This window comes from Lolium rigidum, chromosome 4, assembly GCF_022539505.1.
Source record: "Lolium rigidum isolate FL_2022 chromosome 4, APGP_CSIRO_Lrig_0.1, whole genome shotgun sequence".
Classification (NCBI taxonomy): domain Eukaryota; kingdom Viridiplantae; phylum Streptophyta; class Magnoliopsida; order Poales; family Poaceae; genus Lolium; species Lolium rigidum.
The window spans coordinates 89093750-89119866 of NC_061511.1; the positions used below are offsets into that span (position 1 = coordinate 89093750).

General features: G+C 41.7%; 1 protein-coding gene across 1 annotated transcript; it reads right to left on the reverse strand.

Moving 5' to 3' along the window:
- Positions 1-1863: 1863 nt before the first annotated feature.
- LOC124647351 (putative pentatricopeptide repeat-containing protein At1g19290) lies at positions 1864-7601 on the reverse strand. Its single transcript, XM_047187313.1, has 4 exons — positions 4691-7601; positions 4312-4382; positions 4082-4161; positions 1864-2694 (listed from the first exon to the last, which is right to left on the reverse strand). The coding sequence occupies exon 1, from the start codon at positions 7599-7601 to the stop codon at positions 4797-4799; it is 2805 nt and encodes a 934-aa protein (XP_047043269.1). The 3' UTR covers positions 1864-2694; positions 4082-4161; positions 4312-4382; positions 4691-4796.
- Between the last annotated feature and the right edge of the window lie 18516 nt (positions 7602-26117).

Here is a 26117-nt window from a genome sequence, read left to right on the forward strand (position 1 = left end):
TAATGAATATTGCTACACTTTTCTATAAGTTGGTTAGAATTTAAAATTGTTTGACACGAAACGTCATTTTGGATCCTGGGCACAAGTGCTCTCATCGTATTAAAAAATTCAAAAATTATATTTACGTGTTTAAAAAAATTCTAAAAGGACCTTATGATGTATCCCACTATTGTACAAAATCTCAATTACAAATGTTTTGTTTTCTGAGCTACACAAAAATGACAATGTCTGATTTCTTTTTGGAGATTTGAATCACTATACTCAGACCTACACATTTGTTATTTTTGTGTAGCCCCAAATACATATTATTTTCAGCTGAAAGTTTACATATTTGTGGTATACAATACTAGCTACATCATAATTTATTTTCAGAATTTTCTATAATTTAGAAATATGATTTTTAATTACTTTTTAAAAAGAGATCACTGTGCCCATGTGCACCAAATCTTTGTCCGACGTACAACAAAATCTAAATGCACTATACTTATTGACCATGTGACCCAGGATCCAAAACATAAAAATGTCATAAAGGCGTGGTAAACCTAGGTACTACCTACTGATCGTCGTCGCTGACGAGGTCGATGAACTCCAACGTCGGCCATGGAAGCTGGTACACTGGCGGTGGAGGAGGTAGGGCAGGCTGCGGCAACTCCGGCCAAGCCGTCGCTGCGCAGGAGGCTGTGGTGAAGGTGGCCAGGGATCCCAGGCCGGAGCAGCAGCCGAAGCGCGGTCACTCGAACGCGTCGGCGTGGCCGGAGGAGTCGCCGGCCTACCCTGCAGCAGCGCGGACTCGCGGAGCTGGATTGCGAGCCCGTCCCACAAAGCGAGCTCGTTGAGCTCGCTGTTGGCCAGTGCCATGGCAATGGCCTCCTCCTCGGTAATGTCCTCCCAGTGTACCAGCTTCCATGGTCTCCGGATGCCACGCCAGCCCGCTGTCGTCGTGGTCGTACTCTGCGCGCTCCACCTACTCGTCCTCGTCCTCGTGATTGTCCGCGTCCTCCGTCGTTCTCCTCTTCTTCCACGACGATCTCGCGGTCGAAGTACTCGAGGTCCCCGAGGTAGCCAGCGCGGCGGCGCGCGTCGAACACCCACGTTCCGAACGAGATCTAGTTGTAGGAGTTGAGCGCGTACGTCGGATCTTCTTGGAGATCAGGCGGCAAGATCGCTCGGCGGCGGCGCACCTCGTCCCGGCGCTCTCGGCCCTCGCGCGGCACTGGGGGTACCAGCACGCGCCTGGAGTTGGGGTGAGTTGGGGTACCAGCCTCCTCCAGGCAGGTTTGCGTCCGGCCATGGCACCGGCCGGTTTTCCTCCGAAAGGCGGCGCGCGAACTCGATGCGGACGTACCGCTTGATCCGTGGCTTCTTGCCGGACCGCGAGCCGCTAGCCTCGTGTCCGTTCTTGGTCTTGCGGAACAGCCAGCATTTCCCCCATGGCGTCGGTCGGGTGGATAGTGTGGGCTCTGGCAATGGTGTGGTCGGGGAAATGGGCGCCGGCAGCGTCCCTTTAAGAGGCTCAAACACCATCTCGCCTTCAATGTTCTGCCACTGCGACGCCGCCCAGCTGCGCACGCTCGCGGAAGCCGAGGCGCGCCATTAACGCGGCCCTGGAAAGGCTGCAGCGTGCCGCCCGTAAGTAATGCCGCAGAAGACGAAGCAGCTGTGCCCCTGCCAGGCGGGCCCGTGCGAGGGCCGGGCGGACGACCGCAGCGTCCGCGAAGACGCAAACCTGGCGCATATTTAGGCCACGTTTGCGTCGCCGCAGACGGCCTGGTCACTATGCGAGGTGGTACCAGACGCATTTTCAGGCCGGGCAGACGCAAACGGTCGCTCAGCGTCCGTTTGCGTCGCCCGTTGGAGATGCCCTAACCATCAGAAAGCATGCCACCCAAATATCTGAAAGAGTCGAACTAAGGAGTTCATAGTCACATACTGCATGGGAATACTTTATGCATACTAACTAAATAACCTACCTTTAGAGCAAAGTGAAAATCAGTCGAACTCTGGTAATAGATCTGGAAAATGGATGTAGATGAAGCTTGTAATGTTTTTACCTAGGTGTAACAGGTTGCAGAGGTAGGGTGATGTTGCAGTTCGCCAGGGTGTGGTCGTTCTCATTCTGAAGCAACTTCCCTAAAAAGGGTGAGGCGTTATTGGTCCGGAGAAATGCTTATCGGATCATGAATCCTCTTCTTGACATTGTCAATGGTATTATCTGAGCTCAGAGACCTAAGCCCGACGACACTATTGCCGGCCAGTGCTCTGACATGGAAATACACCGCTCCTCCCCTTATGTTGTGGACAAGATGAAGGATAGACTCCATTTGGATGTAAGTCAGCCAAGGTGATGTCATCCTCCAGCCGTTTGCAGGCAAAGATGAGGTGCTGCTGGTGTGGCAGAATGCCCAGCTCCTCAAGAATCTTCCGTCTGCATATTGTACGGGGTCTCTTGATCTTCAGACTCAAGAGAGATGATTATTGTGGTCACTCTCTCAACGAAGATATGCATCCCTTGCGATAGGAGGCAGAGGACAAGAAGGTGAAGGGTGAACCCCCATTTACACATTGTAGTTGGCCAACGTGTGGCCATCCTCCAGCTGCTCACCGTAAGAGATGACGTGCTGCTATTCTGGAGAGATTCCTTTCTTGTTATGAATCTTAGCCACCATACCGTGTCTTGACAATTATGTGCATCTGCTGGACAAGGCCACAAAGAATCAGCAGGACGAAAAAACTTACACTAAAGCAACCAAAAAGCAAAAAGAAGTAGACCACTAATTCCAAAAGAGAGCAGAACCAAGAACATAAATGTACACATTCGCGGCCACAAATAAGCATGTTCTAGGGGATAACAGTTGATGTTGCACAGGTAATACATCTTATTCAGATCACAACAGCTAGGGATGTACGTAAACTGCCATGGACCAGGAAGTACTAATGCATTACCAGTATGACCATTGGGACTTAGGCTATCTGTTTATGTTGTGATTCCTTCATACATACTCCCTCCGCTAGGCCACTCCCCATTTTCAGATAGTTAGGGATTATAAGGCCAATCTCATCTATTGTCTTAATTCCAGTGAGTACTTAATGTGATTTTCTCTTTTCTCTCTATACCCCAATGCATGTGGTTTACTCTCCCAATGTGCCTCCACTTTTATCTATCTCCTCCAAATCTCCAATGCATGTGGTTTTCTCCCACAACAATTGATGCATGCAATAATTAATGGGAGAGAGTAATTAGCTTTCTAACAGAGAGAGTATACTAGGGAAGAGTATCAAACACAGGTTTGATAGATAGTTGTTACAAAGGTTACTAATCAGGAATTCTACACATTAGTTATGTTTTTCTTTTGGGTAGAAATACAAGATGAATAATGTGATACTCTCCATCTAACCAATCCTAAAATCTGAAATACCCCACGAGATCACCACATATTTCATGTGCCATCCCCTCCAGACTAATATACAGATAGAAAATACACCAACTTAACAGTACCTAGCATGTTTTAGAGATCGTTTACACCATAAATATGTGGTATGACTCTACTAAGAATAGAGATCAACAGGGTATGAGATCAACAGCGGTAGTATGATTCAAAATTTCTTGGAAAACATACAAGCATCACCAATCACATATTATATTAAAAACACCATAAATTTATCATTAGCTCGCAAAAGTGTCAATGATTTATAGAGTTCCGTAGATCAATCACTGCCAGAAACATGGGGCAAAATTACGGAACATGACCATGAAGATTTTCAGATGATATAATTGTAGAAGGCTGGTCAGTGATCACAGCTACAATTTTCATGTAGAAGGTCCTTCTTTTCCTTGTCAAAACTCTCACGTAGATGGTAAATACATCAGTGTGTGTCAACAACGTCGCACCCACTCAGTTGAAGAACATAAATCAGGTCATTTTGCAAGAGAAATTGTAGAACAGCATACAAGGAACATCAAGAGTTAGATCTACTCGATTCCATACAAGACTGCACTAAGAAATTGTTCGGCAGAAAATTTACTAATAAAGGATGCACCGAGAAGTGAGGAGTGCGAAAAGGTGTGTGAAGGGAGACTCACCGCATAACAATTGAAAAGGGACATAAATTTGCAACAAGGACCTTCATGATAATTTCACTCTTTTTCTCTCAATCAAAGTCCTGAGGAATACAAGATGAATTTATGTAAGTTCCAAATTGACCTGAATAATACTATGGTATACCTTGATAGATATTAATATATTATGGAATAACTCAATCAACAAGGAGCACCATTTTTAAGACTCTGAATTATGGTAGAAAAAATGTTACCTGCGTCCTCTTCTTGACTGGAGAAGTTTGCATGTTGGCCCACCACTTCAAAAACTTGTTGAGCCAGTGGCCTAATAAAATAGATCCAAAGATGAACATGGATTGCATGAGTCCTCCCACCCATCCTCTAGAGGGGGAGAGAAGCAGTGATGTAGAACGAAAAGGATATTGTGCGTTCGAGAAACAGAACATGTACTTTCACTGGAGTTACCTAGGAACATTGAAGCTTCTAATGGTGTAAAAAGCTGGTTTGTGAAACAAGATCACTGAGACTAACCAGACTAATACAAGGAATAAAATTAAGTAATAAACAAACAGATAACGCTAAATTCATATAACTAATAGTCTTATACAAGAGCATGCGGTAACGGTAACTTACCAAGTCATACAAAGTTGGAGGCGGAACCTTGTGGTTCGCTTTCTCATGCAAACCGTAACTGACTAGCATCTTCCAAGTACAGAAAGTATGTACAAAAAAGAATATATTAGCACTGTCTGTATGTCTTTAAACAGCATATATTGACATTCTGGTTGTTTACAACAGGATCTACTTGTTTAAGATGTCCAGTCCAATTGGCAGGGAGAAGTCCACGGATATGCATCTCATTGTAAAGCTTGGAAATCTCTTTCATATTGCCACATCGAATATAACCTTGAATCAGTGTCCAATATGTAATATAATTTGGATCAACATTATTCTCGATCATTTGATCCAGAAGTTTGATTGCTTCTTCCATGTACCCTTGAGTACAGAGACCATGAATCAGTGTAGAATAGGTGAATACAGTAGGCTGGATACCTTCCTCTATCATCTTCTGTTTTAACTTGAAGGCCTCAGTTGTATTACCATCCTTGCAATGTCCATCAACTAGGGTATTATAGGTGATAGCATTAGCAGATATACCCTTTGACTGCAACTTATTGAAAAGATTGACTGCCCTAGAAACATTCCCAACTTTGCAGAGACCATAGATGAGAGAATTGTAGGTCACGATATTTGGAGTAAGACCAATGTCCAACATCGCATCCCTCAGACCAAAAGCTATATCAACAAAACCTGAAGCAGAACAACCATGGATGAGGGTAGAGTAAGTGTAGTTATCAGGAACGAACCCCTTTACTTTTAGATCCTCAAACAAATTTCTAGCATCACCAACCCTACCCAATTTGCATAGCCCAAAAATAACAATGTTCCACATGATTTTTGCAGATTGATGATTTCCACCAGTAGCAGATTCAATGGCATGTGCTACTTTGCCAATATCAAGTGTGTTTGCACTGCAGTTCGGGATCATGTCAGTATAAACAAGTTTTTGCATCACCAGATTTGCCTCATCAACCTTTCCCTCTCTATAGAAACAGCTCACTAACGCACTGCAAATGAACAGATTTGGAGTCAGACCTTTCTCAACCATTTCAAAATACAAACTGCAGGCATCTTGCAGATTGCCCTCTTTACACCATCCAGCTATCAGAGCTCCATAAGTGACTGTATTAGGAGAAAGCCCCTTTGCCCCCATTTCAACAAGGACAGCATTCACCTTGTCACTTTGGTTAGCTACAAATAGTCCAGTTATGAAAGAGCTGAACATTTCAACTGAAGGAGCAAAGCCTAAACGTTCCATGTCAATCCTAATTTGAGTAGCTCTACCCAGGTCACCTGCTTTACAATAACCATTAATTAATGTTCTGTAAGTTAAGCTGTCAGCAGGACATTTCCAATCCTCCATCCTACGAAATAGCTCTTCTGCTTCAGCCAACCTTTTGATCTTACACAGCCCATTGATAACCGTGTTAACTGTAATCACGTTTCTGCCCAAACCCCTTGCTAAGATTTCCTTCCAAAGGTTCAAGGCCTGCTCGGTTTTACCTGCTTTGAAGAAGCCATCCAAAAGTGTGCTACAGCTAATTTCATTCGGCACTACTCCCCTCTTCAACATCAAGAACCACAGTTTAAGTGCATCATTTATAGCGCCACATGAGCAAAAACCATTCAAAAGTGTGTTATATGTTAATGCGGTTCCTGTGAAACCATTCTTTACCATCGTGTCACAGGTTTCAAATGCCTTGCTCATGGAACCCTTTCTGCAATACCCATCTACTAGAGTATTGTAACTATATTTATCCAGACAGACCCCTCTATCCTCCATTTCCTGTAAAAGTTTCTCTACTTCCACCATTCTTCCCAGCTTGCAATATCCATTGATAATTGTGTTATACACAAACAAATTAACCTGGAGTCCGGCACCAACCATCTCAGCTCTTATCCTATTGGCGTTATCCATTTCCCCTCTTTGGCAATAGCCGTTGATCAACGCACCATAGGCAACCTCGTCAATCACAATCTTCTCATTTTCTTTAATCTCCCTTACAACCCTCTCAGCCTCCTCCATCTTCCCCTCCTTACAATAACCCTTCACAAGCAAGGTATATGTCACCACATTAGGTGGCAAACCCTTACCCTCAAGCGATAGCAGCAACCTTCCCGCAACCTCAGTCTGCCCTGCTCCGCAATACCCATCCATGAGTGCATGATAGGCCACCAGGTTCACCTCCACACCAATCCCCTCCATTTCCTTCACGAAGTTTGCTGCCTGCGCCACCCTCCCATCCCTGCAGTACGCTTTCGCCATGATAGCTACCGTGAACTCGTCTGGCAGTGTCCCGGTACACCGAATCTGCTCAAACACAGAGACCGCTGCGCCCACATCCCCAGCCCGTACTAGCTGGTTAAGCAGGCGGTTGCAGGACCGCAGGGTGCGGCGGCCGCCAAACTTTAGCATTTCGTCGAACACGTGGAGGGCGTCTTTAATCTGGCCAGCGTCCGCATGGGCTCGGAGGAGGAGGTCGAAGGAGGAGGCGGAGAATGAGAAGTCTCTGTAGACCTCGGCGAGGTGGGGGAAGAGAGGCTCTGTGGAGCGGGCGGAGAGGAGCGAGGCGAGGAGGGCGCGGGCGGCGGGAAAGCGGCGGGCGTGGGCGAGGATGTGGATGAGCTGGGCGTGCGCGAGGAGGGAGGGGCGGTACGGAGCGAGGCGGAAGAGGTGGAGCGCGGCGTCCGGGTCGAGGCGGACACGGCGGAGGGCCGCGTGGAGGAGGGCGTGCGTGAGCGGGGAGGCGGAGAGGAGGCGGGCGGCGGCGGGGAAGCGGTGGAGAAGGAGGAGACGAGAGAGACGGCCCAGTAGAGTGGGGTCGGTGGCGGCGCCGTCGGCGTCGGAGTGGGGCAGAGTGGAGAAGTGGATGTGGCGGCGGAGCAAGGAAACATGTCGGAGGATGTGGCATCTGTTGAGCATGTATCGTTCGGGGGGGTACTTGCTGGTGTTGCTGCGGCGGGGGCGGTAAATGGGACGGCGGAGGTGTGCGGCGGCCGGCGAGGCGGGTGGTCGGAGAGGAACGGGACGAGGCGTGGGCGGGTGAAGTGGGTCTTGGGGTCAAACTATTAGGAAAGCCGGCGTCAGCCCAGTTTGTGTAGGTCAAGAAGCAAGGCTTTGGCCCAGCTTGTTAGATCGATACCAAATTCCTATTCCCCGCCCAGCAGCGGGGCGGATAAACACCCGCACGCGTGCAGGAGGAAGCGGGCCGCGGCCCATTTTGTTCAGATTCGAAAAACTGTTTGAATTCAAATTTTGCTTAGATTCGAAAGTTGTTTAAATTCAAATTTTGCTTACATTCGAAAATTTGCTCAAGATTCAAAATTTATTCAAATTCAATTTGCTTAAATTTGGAAACATTGTTGCGAATAGTGCAGGGTTGGTGTACTCAGGTCTCCACCGAGGTGACAAGGGTTGAAACCACCGAGCTACAGCCAGTTTCATGTACAAATGTTAAAGATATGGTCTTACTTACTTTCAGTGAGCGAACGAGTTAACGGGCTGGCCCACCCGGGAGCGCCTACTCACGATGCTTCCCTTGCGTGCGCTGTTGGGCGCAGTTTAGGGGCTCCCGGCTGGCACGCCGCATACCCCGCTCATTCATGCTTCTTTGTTGGGCCACGACCCATTATCTTTTTTACATTTATAGTCTTTTATTTTTTCTTTTCTGTTGTTTTCTATTTCTTTTTCCATTTTTTTAATTTGCATGTTCTTCTGAACATTTTTTAAAATTTAAAATTTCAATTGCTGTATATTTTCAAAGTTTAATACTCACTATGTCCCCACGAAGGTTGTCTAAGATTTCAAATATAAATAACTTTATAAAATATAAATAACTTTTAAGTTTGAACACTTTTTCAATATGATTTTTTCAAATTTGATGCTTTTCAAAATCTGAACATTTCCAAAAATTCTGAGCATTTTAAAATTTTGAAGATTTTTCAAATCTAAATAAATTTTAAATATGAAAATTTTTAAAATATGCATCATTTCCAAAAAAAAATGTAATTTTTTAAAACTAGATTTTTTTAGTTCTCAATATTTTAAACCCACCAAAAAACCAGAAGAAAACACAAACCACACAAAAACACAAAACTATCAAAAAAAGACCAATACGGACCAAACCAGAAATAGGGATATGTAAAACAACAACAGTTGATGGGCATGGCCCAAGAGCTTGTCTTGGGTGCGTAGCGCCGTGTTCACGCCGCGATAATGAAAGAACGCGCATGTCACCTAGAGGGGGTAAATAGACGATAATAAATGGGGAATAAAACTAATGTTTAATTTAATTAATTTAATTTATCAAGCATAAAACATATATGTATCAAATAAGTTTCAACTACCGTGCACTAGCAACTTATGCAGAGAAAGACAACAAGTTATATTATATCAAGATAGCTATATACTATCAAACACAAAGGCATTCACAAAGTAAAGTAAAGAGCTCAGATGTAGAAATAACTAATGGGACACAAATACGACGATGTATCCTAAAGTTTACTTCCCAAAGGAACGTAGTCTCCATTGAAGCGGTGTGGAAGCACAATGTCTTCCAAGCGCCACGATGGCTCACTGTAATCTCCTCGCCCTCTTGCATAATAAATGATGCCACGATCCACTAGGGACCCTTGAGGGTGGTCACCGAACCCGTGCAAACTTAGGATATGTCCACAATTTAATTGGAAGCTCACAAGTAAGCACCACGAAGGTCATAACTCCACACAAGGCCACCAGACCGTTTAGGGTCCGAGGATCCAAGAGTAACAAGCTCCGGGTACAAGCACTCGAAGTAATCAACTCACAAACTCTCGCTTCCACATATCACCGTGGAGAATTCAAACTGATGCACCAAATGCAATGACAAGTCCATCGCTCCCAAACTCCACCAAATATACAAAAACTATTGGGGGCATAAGAGAGTAAGAACACAAAAGGAGAACACCAAATTTATCTAAGATCTACATCTAAGGATTCCCACATAAACATGGGATTATAATTGGCAGGATTGTAGATTTAGATCTTGGTCCTCTCTATTTTCCCTCAATTTCGAACAAGAATCATTGAGAGAATAGGGAGACATCAAGCTTATAGAAGGTCTACAATGAGGGGAAAATGAGCTTACTACTTGTTAACTGTAGAAATTGAATCCAAAAATGACAGTTCACAAGAAGAAGAGATAGCAGCGGTACTGTCGGGCGAGCGAGCGGTAGTATCGACTATTGCACATAAGTTTGCAATAGGCGGTACTACGGGCCATGGTTGGCCTAGTTCGTCTTGGGATATTCAGCGCGGAAAGTGCTTACACGGTACTAGATTGGTAGTGCCACCGATAGTAGCGCCAACAAAGGCCGCAGCTCGGGTGAAAGAGCAAAATCTATACCTCGTGTTTTGTGTGTTTGATAACAACACTAGAATGAATTTCACCATGTACCTAGTTTGTTTTTGATAGATTTGCAAGTGCACGGTGCCCTCACTGAACACTTCGGGATTGGAAGACTCAAGCATAGCTTATAGGTTTTCTGGTTTTGTGTGTGTGTCGCGAGGTAACGTGGTTGGAGAGGGAAAGAGGAAAAACCAGGTTCTGCTTGATCGGTAGTACCGGTAACATTGGCGGTAGTACTGCTATCACTATTGGTACCGGTCAGCGGTACCGCTCTGGACTTTGCACTGAGAAAAGGCACACAGAAGGGGTTACGGTACCTCAACGGTACCTCGACCGGAAGTACCGCTCACAAGCGTTATTTCCGTCAAGGTACCGCTTTGGTACCGTAAACGCAAGTTACGGCACTACCGCCTTGGTACCGCAATGGTACCAGGAGGATGTCAGAAACATGCAGAGGCCCTGCCGGTACCTCAGCGGTAGTACCGGTCATGCGGAAACTGAACATAACGGTTGGATTTTTGGGGCCCTATAAAAGGGGCCCTTCTTCTCCAGCTCGTTTAAACTCTTCTCTCTCTCTCTTCTCCATTGTTGCTGAGCTCAAAACCTTGAGGATGTCCCTCCCTACCCAACTAATCTTGCCCAAACTTTGATGAGTGGTGGAGGAGACCCCGATCTATAGTTCTACCAAGAGAGATTTCACCAATATCATCTAGTCCTTAGTGGATCTTGGAGTTAGGGTTCCTATGGTGGGATCTCGGAAGAAGTGCTCCTATGGAGGCTAGCTTGGAGTTGTGCTAGCCCATAGGGTGTTGGGATCCTCCGGTGTTTGTGGAGCTCACCCCAACCTTGTGAAGGAACTGCCACCTCGACCGGCTACTTAGTGGAGAAGGGGAAGCTCCTTCGTGGGACTTTCTCTAGGAACAAGGTGAGGCTTGTTTGGCCGTCGAGCCTTCGTGGTTTGCACCTCCTCAACGCAGACACACTCCCTTTTGTGGGAGGAACTGCGGGAAACAAACCTCGCCTCGTCTCCGCTACCCCGGTTGTCCCGCTCCCTCTCTCTTACTATCTTGTTCGGTTCCTTTACTTGTTGCATCGTTAGGATCATACTAGGAACACCCCTATCATCAAAGTTGCCTCCTTTACTTCCGCATCGCGCCTAAAATTGAAAAATCTATAAAATTTGTGTAGCAACCATTCACCCCCCCCCGCCTCTTGTTCGGTAACGATCTATTTACGTGGTATCAGAGCAAGATTTTCTTGCTCGGGCTTTACCGCCTAAGAAATGGCTGAACAAGAGGCGGTTGAGAACACCTCCACCATCAAACACTGATAGCACAACGTCTACGTTGGATGACCACAAGAAATTGGAGTCATCCATCGTAAGCCAAATGAAGGCTATGACGATGGAGTTGGTTGCTCTAAAACCAACCCCCGCCATAGATCCTAAGGCAAGTGCCGAGGTTCCTCCACCAAAATCTAATCCATTTCCTCTTGTTGGCTTTGTTGCTCAATCGACTAAAGTCCCTCAAGAGGAGGAGCTTGGGGAAGCCGGCACTTCATCAAAAGGGAAGGATGAACCACCGGTTGCGAAACATTTTGGAGGTAATCATGCGGTGCCACCACCAAGTGATTACACCATAAATGTTCCAATTCCTATGCCTCATATTTTGTCTCATCGTTCACCACCTCTACTTGAATCCAATAGCTTTGAAAATTGGCTTAATGCGTTCTCATGTGCGCAGCGCATCCACCGAGCTATGCGCATCATTGAGGAAGGTTACTCACCACGATACCCAAGAAACTTGACAAGAAGAGAAGTGGTGGATGACCAACTCAATGCCATCGCCATCAACATGATCCACATGGCCGTCACACCCAAGGACCGCGCTCATATCCGCTCTCTCAAGACCGCCAAAGAAGCATGGGATAAACTCGAGAAGCTCTTCCTCGGAAATGAGAGCATTCAAAGCTATCATTTCAATGAAGTGAACAACATGGCCGACAACTTCATCATGATTGAGGGAGAATCTCCCGAAGAGATGTACCGACGCCTCATCGCTCTTGACGTGCAAATGTAAGATCTTGGAGCAAATTTTGTGGATGACCATTGGATCAAGCGGAAGTTGTACAACGCTCTCCTCCCCTATGAGGAAGTCAAGTTGACGGCCATCCGCCAAAATGCCTCCTTCTGCGCTATGACATCCGATGAAGTCCTTAGCGAAGTCATCGCTTTGGACATCTCCAAGAAGAATGCGGAGGATCTTGTCGCACGTGCTCACAACACCCGCAAGCCCAACCTCGCTTTTAAGATGAGGGAACATGAAGATAGTGAAAGTGATGAGGATCCCATGGAGTGGGGTCCGGATGATCTCAAGACCAACTATCATGAACACATGGCTCTCGCCGCCAAGAGCTATTGGGACGGGAACAAGACTAGAAGCTCAAGACCAAGAGGAAGCTCAAGATACTCTCCTCGTGACTCTCCAAGAAATTTCTCCAAGAGCCCAAGGGAAGGGCAAAGGGGGAGAACGTGCTACAATTGCGGCAACAAGAGTCACTTTGTCGCGGATTGTATCTGTGAGAGAAGGGAAGACAATGGTGGAAGTCTTGTCCGCAAGGACAAGTTCAAATCCCTCTCCAAAGGATTCTCCAAGTTCTCCTCCAAGCCCGGCGACAGCAAGGTCTCCTTCACCAAGAAGCCTAGAGCGTTCATTATCCGTGATGAGTATTCCTCCGATGAAGGTGAAGAGTGTGAAGACAAGAGCTCGAACAAGGAAGAAGAGGGAGTGGCTGCCATCGCCATCTTGTAATATCCCAGGTAATGGGGTTACAAAAATAGAGGAAACAGATGTGTGCATTGCATTCATGCATAGAAAATCTGGGGAATTTTCGCACTTTAAAGTAAAACAATCACGATGAATCGAAGTTTCACTTGACCTTGGTGGAATTGAAGTAGCTCATCAAGTCAAGTGCTATAAACCTCAATGTGACTTTGTTTAAAACTTTGTTTTGGGTAGAGATGATTTGATCTAAGGGGTTAGATCAAATGGAACTAATAATAAACACAACAACACTTTACTTAATGATCAACTACTTGATCTTATTAAAGATCACAACATGATATTCCTTGCCATAACATATGAACATATATTCAATGGTAAATCTAGTAATAATAAAATGAAGAAACCATTCTTCACTTATCTTTTCCATGTCTTAAACTAATCCTTGATCCTAACATGAACCTCATGGTATTCATTCTATTTCAACCTTGGAGACAAGACCAGGAGATCCAACTAAGGAATATAATCCTTCTCTATTCTAAATTAATATTACATCAAACCTAGAGGGATGAGAGTCCTACATTATTTAATAAAGAAGTAATAACAAACTTTGAGTCAAACCTTGGATATTCATCCATGAATTCAAATCATTGTCTTTGAGAGAAACCCTAGAATAACTATCTATTTATGAGGGAGCTCAAGCTAAGATGTTACACTCAAGAAAGTTAAGCCCACACTTGAATATGAGGGAGAAAACTATCCATATAACCAGATGATAATATCAACATTGTTTAAGTAGAACCCTAACGGAATATCTCAGGTATTCTCCTGGGATATAATCTATTGAGACAACCATAGCCATGTCCACCCAAGAAACTATAAGAGAGATATTATACCCTAGTTGATCAAGGCAATACTTGATCATGGAAGTGAGAAACCTATTTAATGAGAGATACATTAGGAATCCGAACATTGATCATTATAAATTGTGTAATGATCATAAACCCTAAGAATTTGAAGTAAAGATATTAAGAACAAGATGATCATATATAATCATGCTTTGGAGATATGTGAGGATAAGTTAAACCCTACTAGTATAAGGAGATCCCATTTCCACATTAAATTATAGGGAGATCACTAGTAAGAAACTCTAGATTTATATCCTACCCTTAACTTGTGATTCAATTGGTGATCATAAGTAGAATTCTACCATATCTACATTCCACATATTCTTCATTTAAGAAACATAAGAAAACCTTAAAGTAAAACTCTATACTTTATATGGTGAGAAACCATATATCCATAAGACCAAAGTTAACTATAAAAAGAACTATAACCAATATAGTTAATTTAATGATAAATTAAGGATAATAATTGTAGTTGATTGGTAGAAGATAAAACCAATTCTCAAATCCTTAGTAATTAAATGAGCACATAAGCAATTAAGAAATTAACCATATTACCTTGGTTAGGGGAGATTAACCCTAGCACATGCAATATGGTGTCATCTCATCTCACAACCTAAAATTAAACCTCAACCCTAGTTTATGTATCCCTATGGTGATCATAATATAAACCTAGGCCATAACTGAGATTCAAACCAAATGTCATTAGGTAAATATCATTAGAAACCTAGTATGGCACCTTAATGAAAATCTTATACTTCATTTATTAAACCTGAGGAAACCTTGTGATACATCTTATAATGAAAACCATAATGTGATTATCAACCACTTATTTCCATATAGAAAAACTAAACCATGATAAGAGTATTATTAACTCTGAGTATTTCAAGGTGACATTAAAATACCATGTAGAAAACAATCTGAATATTTTCAAAGGCCATCATTCAAATACATGTTCATATGGAGTCTTAAACCACATACCAATACTATTAATAAACAAATGTTAAAGTATCATATTAAATTTGCAAATACACCCCTCAAGAATTTGTAGTACCCTGAACTAATTCTTGTATGAATGAAATGAGCAAGACCTGCAAAATAGAAAATAATTCAAGTATGAATTCAAAACAGAATTCAAAACAAGAAATAAAAATAGAAATAAGAAAAGAGAGGAGAGAAATGGACTTACCTGGCCAGTAAAGCCCAGCAACGGAGCCCATGGTGCAGTCCAGCACCACGGCCTAGCACTGGCCCAAGCTTGGCCCATCATACCCCTTCGTGGGATAAGAACGAAGAAGACGAGCTTCGTCTTCCTCTCCCCCACGCTCGACAGCACGACGCCGTGAGCCCCTTCTCCTCGCTGCTGTCAACCTCTCCTTCACCGGCAGTGTGACGAGGCATGCTCCAAAGCTCCGTATAAATACCGCGACGAACCCTAGCTGCTCGATTTCTTCCTCCTCGTCTCAATTTTCTTCCCAGAACCGAAACCCTAGCTACGCCGACACCATTACCGCCGGCGATTGGAGCACCCCGAGCCAAGCTGGGCACACCAGCGTGATCGCCATCCTCGACATGCCCAGTCTGCAGTAGGAATCGAGCCGAGGTAACCCGGAGGTCCCCGTCGAGCTCGTCTCTCCGACGGCCGACGCCATGAATTCCGGCGATACAAGCCTCCATTCGCCTCGCCGTCAAGCCCTACGTGCCCGTGGTGAGCTTCTCTACCGCCTAGTATGCTCGGTCTGCTCGATCGCATCTCGTAGCGTCGCCGCATCATCCACCTGCACGGGTCGCCGTCGTGACCTCGCCGTTGATCAAGCTCCGGTGGCAATTATCCAGCGGCGCCGCCACCTTTAGGCTCCCCGTGGTGCACTGGTTCGAATGGAACCAGTTGCCCATCCGTGCGTGGCCGGAATCGTCGTCGCCGGCGATGTCTGCCCGCCGGTCACCGTGTCCCTGGCCACGTCATTGATTTTGACTTGGTCAAGCCAACGTGGCTGCTGACCTGGCCACTGGCCCACCAGTCAGCCCCTGCGAGTAGCTTTAGCCCGGGTGAAGTTAGCATTTCTCTTGTTTTAATTTCAAATTCATAATTGCTGCAACTTCAAATGAATTTAGAAAATTCAATTTAAGTCAGAAAAATATAAATAAGATACCAAAATTCTTAGAAAAGAAAACTCTATCCAATAAAAATACAATATGAAATTTTTATTTTTAATAAAGATTCAATTATTTAATACTTATTAAATAAGCCTTTTCTTTAATTCTAAATTGGATTAAAATTCAATTAATTGGAAAACCTTCCAAAATTAAATAAAAACCAGTAATTAAATAAAGAAAACATTAAAACTTATTTTCTTTATTATTTTGTTAAATCCTTATTAGAAGGATTTAAACCTAATTGACCTAATTATTAATTGTTCTAAAATAGAAAAATGCCAAATTCAATATGATTTTATTTATTTACAAGTTATTAATAACTTCAACTTTAAATTGAAGTTATTAATCAAAGAACTACATGGTAAATAGTAAACCCTAGTTCCATATGGTAGAAAAATAGGAACTTATCATTTCATGTGCAATTCTAAAACCCTAATCCAAAATTGGAACCATAGCTCCACTAATTCTTTTGGAACCCTAATTTACTTCAAAAATCTAAACCCTAGATCCTCTCATATAATCTTGGTGCTCTAATTTTCATAAATAGAATCATAATAGCAATTACATACTTGCCATGCCACATAAAATTGTAGGAGCCCTATTATCAATAATTGGTAGTCCATGTAGGCATACCTACCCAACCTAGATGATCAAATAGGACCAACCCTAGTTCCTATACTTAGAGGCAACAACTTTAAATATCCATATTTATCATCACAATAATGTTATGAACCTTAGGAGCAATAGTACCAAATCTTGAGCATTCCATAACCATACTCCACTAAACCTTATCAGTGTTGGATACTTATCCACCATCCTATTTAGGAGCCAAATATTCCTTACTTAATAGAACCAATAGTAAAACCTAAACCACCTTAACCCTAATTGATATACTTCTTATTAGTTAAGAAGTATGTTCTTCAAAAGTTATTCTTTTGAAGAAAATATAGAATAGTCATCAACCCTGCCTAATAGAATCCATAAACCCTAGCCAGCTATCACCAGCAAGATATACCCATCTTGATAGCAACCATGTATAAGCAATTACTCAAGATATGCTTCACTAAAACCATATGATCCCTAGCTATTGATGAATCCAACATTGTTGGGATCCATCAAATACTTACTCCAGAAACTAAATGAAACCATAGTCAACCATAGAACCCCACCAGTCTAATTATCATACTTGTTCTTTATTAAAGAACATGTTCTTCAAAAGTTATTCTTTTAAAGTATATGATAATTAATCATTAACCATGCCATATAGTACTAAAATGACCACTGTACCTTTCTTGTTAACATTATGCCAATTATCATTCTTTGTGTGCTCAATTGATTATTATGCTTTATTATCTACCTGTTTATAATACCAAGTAAATCACACCTGAATAAGAACCTTGTATGTGAATCACTCTAAAAGTGCAACACACCCTAAACCAATCATTACAACTCACTGATCCTAAATCATCGGGGTTAGGTCACGCTTAGAGCGATTGCATCTCATTCTTATGCATTATTGCATCCTTGCCAATCTTTTAAACATCGTCCTTACCGGACGATGATGCTATTTCAGAATTTGGAGTTATTACGCATCGAAGACCTTGTCTGCATAATCTTGCAGCCAAGAAAGGCAAGTTCATCACTTGCTCATGCCATTTGAGTATTTCTATCAAATTAATTGCAAAGTATTATGGTTATCACTATTGCATAAAAATCAAAACCACTACTTTCATAACTATGAATATGACTATGTGGTGGGCAATGGAACCATGGATTGTGTTGATATGGTGGAGGTTCCATTGCACGGGTTTATATCCATCTAGGATTAAACAACAAATGTCGCCAGTGATTCTTGTGCCGTAATACCCGTGTTAACCATAAGATCCGGAGTGGGACGGAGTAGTCAAAAGTGTTTCCACCTCTCGTTCATCAACGGATGCGCTTTACCGTAGACACTTGTATCCGTCGGCGGCAAGCGGTAGGTCGGGGAAGCCTTAAGTCCCCACGGCAAAGTCCGTAGACACTTGTCGTTCGAAGTGCAAGCGGTAGGGTGGGGATCCCATTCTAATTCCCCACGGTATTGCGGTCTATGATGGGTTGCAGCCACCGGCGTAGGAGTGTATGGTAGAGCCCAGCACTGTTGTCGTGGTCGGGGTCCACCCTGAAATTACGGGAATAATGGGACCGACGTGGACCCAGGGTCGGCGCATGCAACAAAGGGTGGGTGTTCGAGGTAGCGGAGGAACATAATTGGCTAGACCTTATACCGGGCCTCACACCATAGGAAGTGTGGACGAGCTCGCGGCTCGGTTGGCACCAAGGTTAAGATCTCTTATGGGTAAAGCAACACACCTCTGCGAGTGTAATGAACCGTGACTCGTCACTCCTCGTTCGGGATATGGAAGCTGCGAACGCGGCCGGAAAGGAGCTCCATGAAGTTCTAGTAAACCGGTGAAGGCCGACGGACATAGTTCTTCCGAATAAAAGCAACCTTTTGAAGAAATGGTTATGAAAACTTGCATTGGTATTAGACTTTCTGGTCTAATGCCGTAGCTAGTGCATTAAACACCTCTTTCCTATAATGAACTTGTTGAGTACGCTCGTACTCATCCCACTCTTAAATCCCCTGCTTAGATATGGAAGCATCGAAGGAGGATCTACAGTGCAACTCGAAGGCCAAGGAGCCAACAACTACTTCACGAGACAGGACCCTGTCATCGGAGTCAGATACGTCATCCAACAAGGAGAAAACCTAGATTAGCAGTAGAAAGGAACTAGCTTCCTCAACCTAGCTCCTACTTAGCTAGAATCTATTCTTAGCCTCTATAGCTAGTCAAATACTCTACAAATAGAGTTCGTGATAGAATTAGACTACGAGTCGTTCTTCTGGAGTTTATTTGCAGATTTACCTCATTGTAAAGTAGGAGGTCTGTGCTGATCTTATGTAATAGAGTCAATGTTGTAATTCTATAGACATGCCTTGGACCCGCATATGTTTCGTTGTACCACTACGAGCGATATAATACCGGTGGAACGGTGTTTCATTGGTGTTATATCGGACTTGCATACTACACCATGCGGTGGTATGCCGGGTCACCACAGCTTGGTATCGAGCAAATGCTTTGACCTTAGGATTAAAACCCTTTAAAGGAGACCTATAGGATTGGTAGTGTCTATAGGAAGTTGTCCTAGGTAAACCAAATGCTTTTTATGACTTGAGATGGATATTCACTTGAGAATAATCCTGACACACTTGAGTCAACATTTCTTACCTATATTTCCTAAGTAATGTTAGCTAGCTAATCTCAAATTATGTAGGATACTCTTAAGACCCTAAAATAATTATGAGTAGACCACAGTTGGTATACAATACATGGTAGTCCAAAGAGAGGATACAACCATAAGGAAGATATCCTATTGGAAGATGTGTACCAACACATGTTATAGTCAAGTAAGAATGATCTAGACCTGTAATAGGAGTAATATTAAGTGGCTAAGACAAGCAAGATATCCTATTAGAAGGTGTAAACCAATAAAAGTAATGGGTAAGTAAAATCTATCCAAACTTGTGAAACAGTTGATAGTAAGTGATACAAATAAGTTATATGAGGTAGTATAAACCATGATGAGTCAATCATGGGAGGTAAAGAAGAGAGATAGGAATAAAATCATGTCTACTTACAGAGTAGAGGTAGTAATCATATAAGATTCACCTGAGAATCACTATGTGATGGAATAGAACATGATAAGTATTTTGGAGGAGTACAATAAGAAGCCAAGTGCTAAACAATAGTGCACGAATTATGTTCCAAAAAAACATGGGAACTGTGTCAAGAACATTAGGTCCATAGCCTTACGATACAATAACTTGGAAGTATAGGAGCTATATTCCAATAGTTATGTGTCTAGAATAGTGATGTTAGAACCAGACATATCATTGAAGTAGTCCTCAACAAAATGGAAGCTAAGTTAGTACTTCCAAAGAAAATTAGGTTAACCACAACTATCCTAGACCACTTTGTTTCAAGTTTATCTCATTGCAAATGTGCAATTAAGGTAAAGGTTGAGACAAATAGTAGAATTCTCTATATTCGTGCTAAGTATCACGATATAAACCTATATTATGTGGTGTTATATACTACACATCTCAGTCTGATGTTTACAGATGTCTTACTCAACTATTATATTCAGGCCTATGATGATGTGTATTATAAGCACAAAGCTGAATCTTCTTGGATTTTATTGGATTTTCATTGTTTGACTATATCCATACATGAAGTTTGACTTTGATATGCAAATGCATGTTGCAATATCAAGATCTTACTTGATGCTATAAATCTAGAGGGTGATGGTAAACGTGTGAGGAAGTGACGAACTCTGAAGATCTTAAAGACAAGATGAAGGTTCATCAGAGAAAGGAAGTAAAGTTGTGGGAAGTAACCACAATACTCTGAAGGAAGTACAATCAGAAACTCATGCTTTACCTCAACAGAGGAGTACTTTAGTACATAGGAAGCATGAAGGTGAGAAATATGATGACTGTGGAGTAGTAGAAGTAGAACCATAGTCATTATGGAAGAGGGAATGCATGGGAAATCACTTAGGATACTATATTCATAGTGTCAGCCAGTGGTTTTCTTGCAAAATAAACCCTGAATGAAGGAAGATGATATATGAAGTTATAGCAGACATAAGAAGACCATAGTCGATATCAGAAGACCACAATTGATATAATATCAATACTGCGAGATAAAGTAGAAGATGTCTCGTCCAGTTGATCAGAACCTATAATAGAATCCATTTTTTTTGATATCAAATAGCCACAGTTGGTATAATAACCACAGCTGGTATCAGTTGGTATTACAAATAGTCCACGATTTAATTATTTGTAACAAAAGTTTGTGAACAAATAAAACCTTATTAGCCAAATAACAATGATCTATAAACATTTAGTCGAAGGATTCACATTGGAGGTCCACAATTGAGTGGATACACCACTGATGTTCTTCGTAAGACCTTAGAAGAGTACAACCCATAAGCTAGACCCAGACTAATATTCTAAATCATAAGCTCAATAGTTGGAAGAAAAGGAGTCGAAGAACATAAGTAAACTCTAAGGGGTAGAGTAAAGATTGAGTTGGATGTACAATAACTCAATACTTTGAACAAGATAGATGAAGAAGGTCTGAACTGAGAGGAAGCTCGATCTTATTTTCATAAGATTGTTGGACATTACTTTCAGAAGGATGTCAGACCAGAAGCCGAGGTTTATACTTCGAGGAAGTAAGAAGTGGACTGTAGCTTGAGAAAGTGAGTAATATTTACTCAGAAGTATGATAGCCCAAGTAAATTAAGGCTAAGGCAGTTGGATGAAGGATTGTAGGAGACCAAATAAAGCTCAAGAAGACCCAAAGACCGAAGGAAATTGACCATACCAGAACCACATATTAATAGAATGATTCCTTTCATGGAACCTAAATAACCCAAAATAGTTATAGGTATCAATTATAAACCATGATTGGATGGACTAAATGAGTCTAATCCATTCCTAGGGAAATAAACCATCACGAACATTCCCATTATAAATACCTTACTAGTACCATTATTGCAGTTTGGGTAGTAAGGGAAAACAAAGACCTGTTTATCAATTAGGAGAATTATCAAATTAGTCTTCGGTTAAGACTAGCAACACCGGAAGAAGTCCTAATTATGGAATCTTCAAAGAGAAAGGAAACAAGCTTATAAAGTTGGAAGAAATCAAGGAATCAAAGTAAGAACCATGGTTCAGAGACAAACCCTAATGGATTCCAGGAAGAATCTGGACAAGGGATGTATTCAATTATATCCAGTAAGATCAATATGGAGTTCGAGAAAAGTCGTAGTCTGCACAAGTCAGAACCACACTTCGGAAACGTGAGAGAGTTCAAACTTCGAGGACGAAGTTTAGTTTAAGGGGTAGAGACTGTAATATCCCAGGTAATGGGGTTACAAAAATAGAGGAAACAGATGTGTGCATTGCATTCATGCATAGAAAATCTGGGAATTTTCGCGCTTTAAAGTAAAACAGTCCACGATGAATCGAAGTTTCACTTGACCTTGGTGGAATTGAAGTAGCTCATCAAGTCAAGTGCTATAAACCTCAATGTGACTTTGTTTAAAACTTTGTTTTGGGTAGAGATGATTTGATCTAAGGGGTTAGATCAAATGGAACTAATAATAAACACAACAACACTTTACTTAATGATCAACTACTTGATCTTATTAAAGATCACAACATGATATTCCTTGCCATAACATATGAACATATATTCAATGGTAAATCTAGTAATAATAAAATGAAGAAACCATTCTTCACTTATCTTTTCCATGTCTTAAACTAATCCTTGATCCTAACATGAACCTCATGGTATTCATTCTATTTCAACCTTGGAGACAAGACCAGGAGATCCAACTAAGGAATATAATCCTTCTCTATTCTAAATTAATATTACATCAAACCTAGAGGGATGAGAGTCCTACATTATTTAATAAAGAAGTAATAACAAACTTTGAGTCAAACCTTGGATATTCATCCATGAATTCAAATCATTGTCTTTGAGAGAAACCCTAGAATAACTATCTATTTATGAGGGAGCTCAAGCTAAGATGTTACACTCAAGAAAGTTAAGCCCACACTTGAATATGAGGGAGAAAACTATCCATATAACCAGATGATAATATCAACATTGTTTAAGTAGAACCCTAACGAATATCTCGGGTATTCTCCTGGGATATAATCTATTGAGACAACCATAGCCATGTCCACCCAAGAAACTATAAGAGAGATATTATACCCTAGTTGATCAAGGCAATACTTGATCATGGAAGTGAGAAACCTATTTAATGAGAGATACATTAGGAATCCAAACATTGATCATTATAAATTGTGTAATGATCATAAACCCTAAGAATTTGAAGTAAAGATATTAAGAACAAGATGATCATATATAATCATGCTTTGGAGATATGTGAGGATAAGTTAAACCCTACTAGTATAAGGAGATCCCATTTCCACATTAAATTATAGGGAGATCACTAGTAAGAAACTCTAGATTTATATCCTACCCTTAACTTGTGATTCAATTGGTGATCATAAGTAGAATTCTACCATATCTACATTCCACATATTCTTCATTTAAGAAACATAAGAAAACCTTAAAGTAAAACTCTATACTTTATATGGTGAGAAACCATATATCCATAAGACCAAAGTTAACTATAAAAAGAACTATAACCAATATAGTTAATTTAATGATAAATTAAGGATAATAATTGTAGTTGATTGGTAGAAGATAAAACCAATTCTCAAATCCTTAGTAATTAAATGAGCACAGAAGCAATTAAGAAATTAACCATATTACCTTGGTTAGGGGAGATTAACCCTAGCACATGCAATATGGTGTCATCTCATCTCACAACCTAAAATTAAACCTCAACCCTAGTTTATGTATCCCTATGGTGATCATAATATAAACCTAGGCCATAAGCGAGATTCAAACCAAATGTCATTAGGTAAATATCATTAGAAACCTAGTATGGCACCTTAATGAAAATCTTATACTTCATTTATTAAACCTGAGGAAACCTTGTGATACATCTTATAATGAAAACCATAATGTGATTATCAACCACTTATTTCCATATAGCAAAACTAAACCATGATAAGAGTATTATTAACTCTGAGTATTTCAAGGTGACATTAAAATACCATGTAGAAAACAATCTGAATATTTTCAAAGGCCATCATTCAAATACATGTTCATATGGAGTCTTAAACCACATACCAATACTATTAATAAACAAATGTTAAAGTATCATATTAAATTTGCAAATACACCCCTCAAGAATTTGTAGTACCACTGAACTAATTCTTGTATGAATGAAATGAGCAAGACTCGCAAAATAGAAAATAATTCAAGTATGAATTCAAAACAGAATTCAAAACAAGAAATAAAAATAGAAATAAGAAAAGAGAGGAGAGAAATGGACTTACACGGCCGGTAAAGCCCGAGCAACGGAGCCCATGGTGCGATCCAGCACCACGGCCTAGCACTGGCCCAAGCTCGGCCCATCATACCCCTTCGTGGGATAAGAACGAAGAAGACGAGCTTCGTCTTCCTCTCCCCACGCTCGACGGCACGACGCCGTGAGCCCCTTCTCCTCGCTGCTGTCAACCTCTCCTTCACCGGAAGTGTGACGAGGCATGCTCCAAAGCTCCGTATAAATACCGCGACGAACCCTAGCTGCTCGATTTCTTCCTCCTCGTCTCAATTTTCTTCCCAGAACCGAAACCCTAGCTACGCCGACACCATTACCGCCGGCGATTGGAGCACCCCCGAGCCAAGCTGGGCACACCAGCGTGATCGCCATCCTCGACATGCCCAGTCTGCAGTAGGAATCGAGCCGAGGTAACCCGGAGCGTCCCCGTCGAGCTCGTCTCTCCGACGGCCGACGCCATGAATTCCGGCGATACAAGCCTCCATTCGCCTCGCCGTCAAGCCCTACGTGCCCGTGGTGAGCTTCTCTACCGCCTAGTATGCTCGGTCTGCTCGATCGCATCTCGTTGCGTCGCCGCATCATCCACCTGCACGGGTCGCCGTCGTGACCTCGCCGTTGATCAAGCTCCGGTGGCAATTAGCCAGCGGCGCCGCCACCTTTAGGCTCCCCGTGGTGCACTGGTTCGAATGGAACCAGTTGCCCATCCGTGCGTGGCCGGAATCGTCGTCGCCGGCGATGTCTGCCCGCCGGTCACCGTGTCCCTGGCCACGTCATGGATTTTGACTTGGTCAAGCCAACGTGGCTGCTCGACCTGGCCACTGGCCCACCGGTCAGCCCTCGCGAGTAGCTTTAGCCCGGGTGAAGTTAGCATTTCTCTTATTCTAATTTCAAATTCATAATTGCTGCAACTTCAAATGAATTTAGAAAATTCAATTTAAGTCAGAAAAATATAAATAAGATACCAAAATTCTTAGAAAAGAAAACTCTATCCAATAAAAATACAATATGAAATTTTTATTTTTAATAAAGATTCAATTATTTAATACTTATTAAATAAGCCTTTTCTTTAATTCTAAATTGGATTAAAATTCAATTAATTGGAAAACCTTCCAAAATTAAATAAAAACCAGTAATTAAATAAAGAAAACATTAAAACTTATTTTCTTTATTATTTTGTTAAATCCTTATTAGAAGGATTTAAACCTAATTGACCTAATTATTAATTGTTCTAAAATAGAAAAATGCCAAATTCAATATGATTTTATTTATTTACAAGTTATTAATAACTTCAACTTTAAATTGAAGTTATTAATCAAAGAACTACATGGTAAATAGTAAACCCTAGTTCCATATGGTAGAAAAATAGGAACTTATCATTTCATGTGCAATTCTAAAACCCTAATCCAAAATTGGAACCATAGCTCCACTAATTCTTTTGGAACCCTAATTTACTTCAAAAATCTAAACCCTAGATCCTCTCATATAATCTTGGTGCTCTAATTTTCATAAATAGAATCATAATAGCAATTACATACTTGCCATGCCACATAAAATTGTAGGAGCCCTATTATCAATAATTGGTAGTCCATGTAGGCATACCTACCCAACCTAGATGATCAAATAGGACCAACCCTAGTTCCTATACTTAGAGGCAACAACTTTAAATATCCATATTTATCATCACAATAATGTGATGAACCTTAGGAGCAATAATACCAAATCTTGAGCATTCCATAACTATACTCCACTAAACCTTATCAGTGTTGGATACTTATCCACCATCCTATTTAGGAGCCAAATATTCCTTACTTAATAGAACCAATAGTAAAACCTAAACCACCTTAACCCTAATTGATATACTTCTTATTAGTTAAGAAGTATGTTCTTCAAAAGTTATTCTTTTGAAGAAAATATAGAATAGTCATCAACCCTGCCTAATAGAATCCATAAACCCTAGCCAGCCTATCACCAAGAAGATATACCCATCTTGATAGCAACCATGTATAAGCAATTACTCAAGATATGCTTCACTAAAACCATATGATCCCTAGCTATTGATGAATCCAACATTGTTGGGATCCATCAAATACTTACTCCGAAACTAAATGAAACCATAGTCAACCATAGAACCCCACCAGTCTAATTATCATACTTGTTCTTTATTAAAGAACAT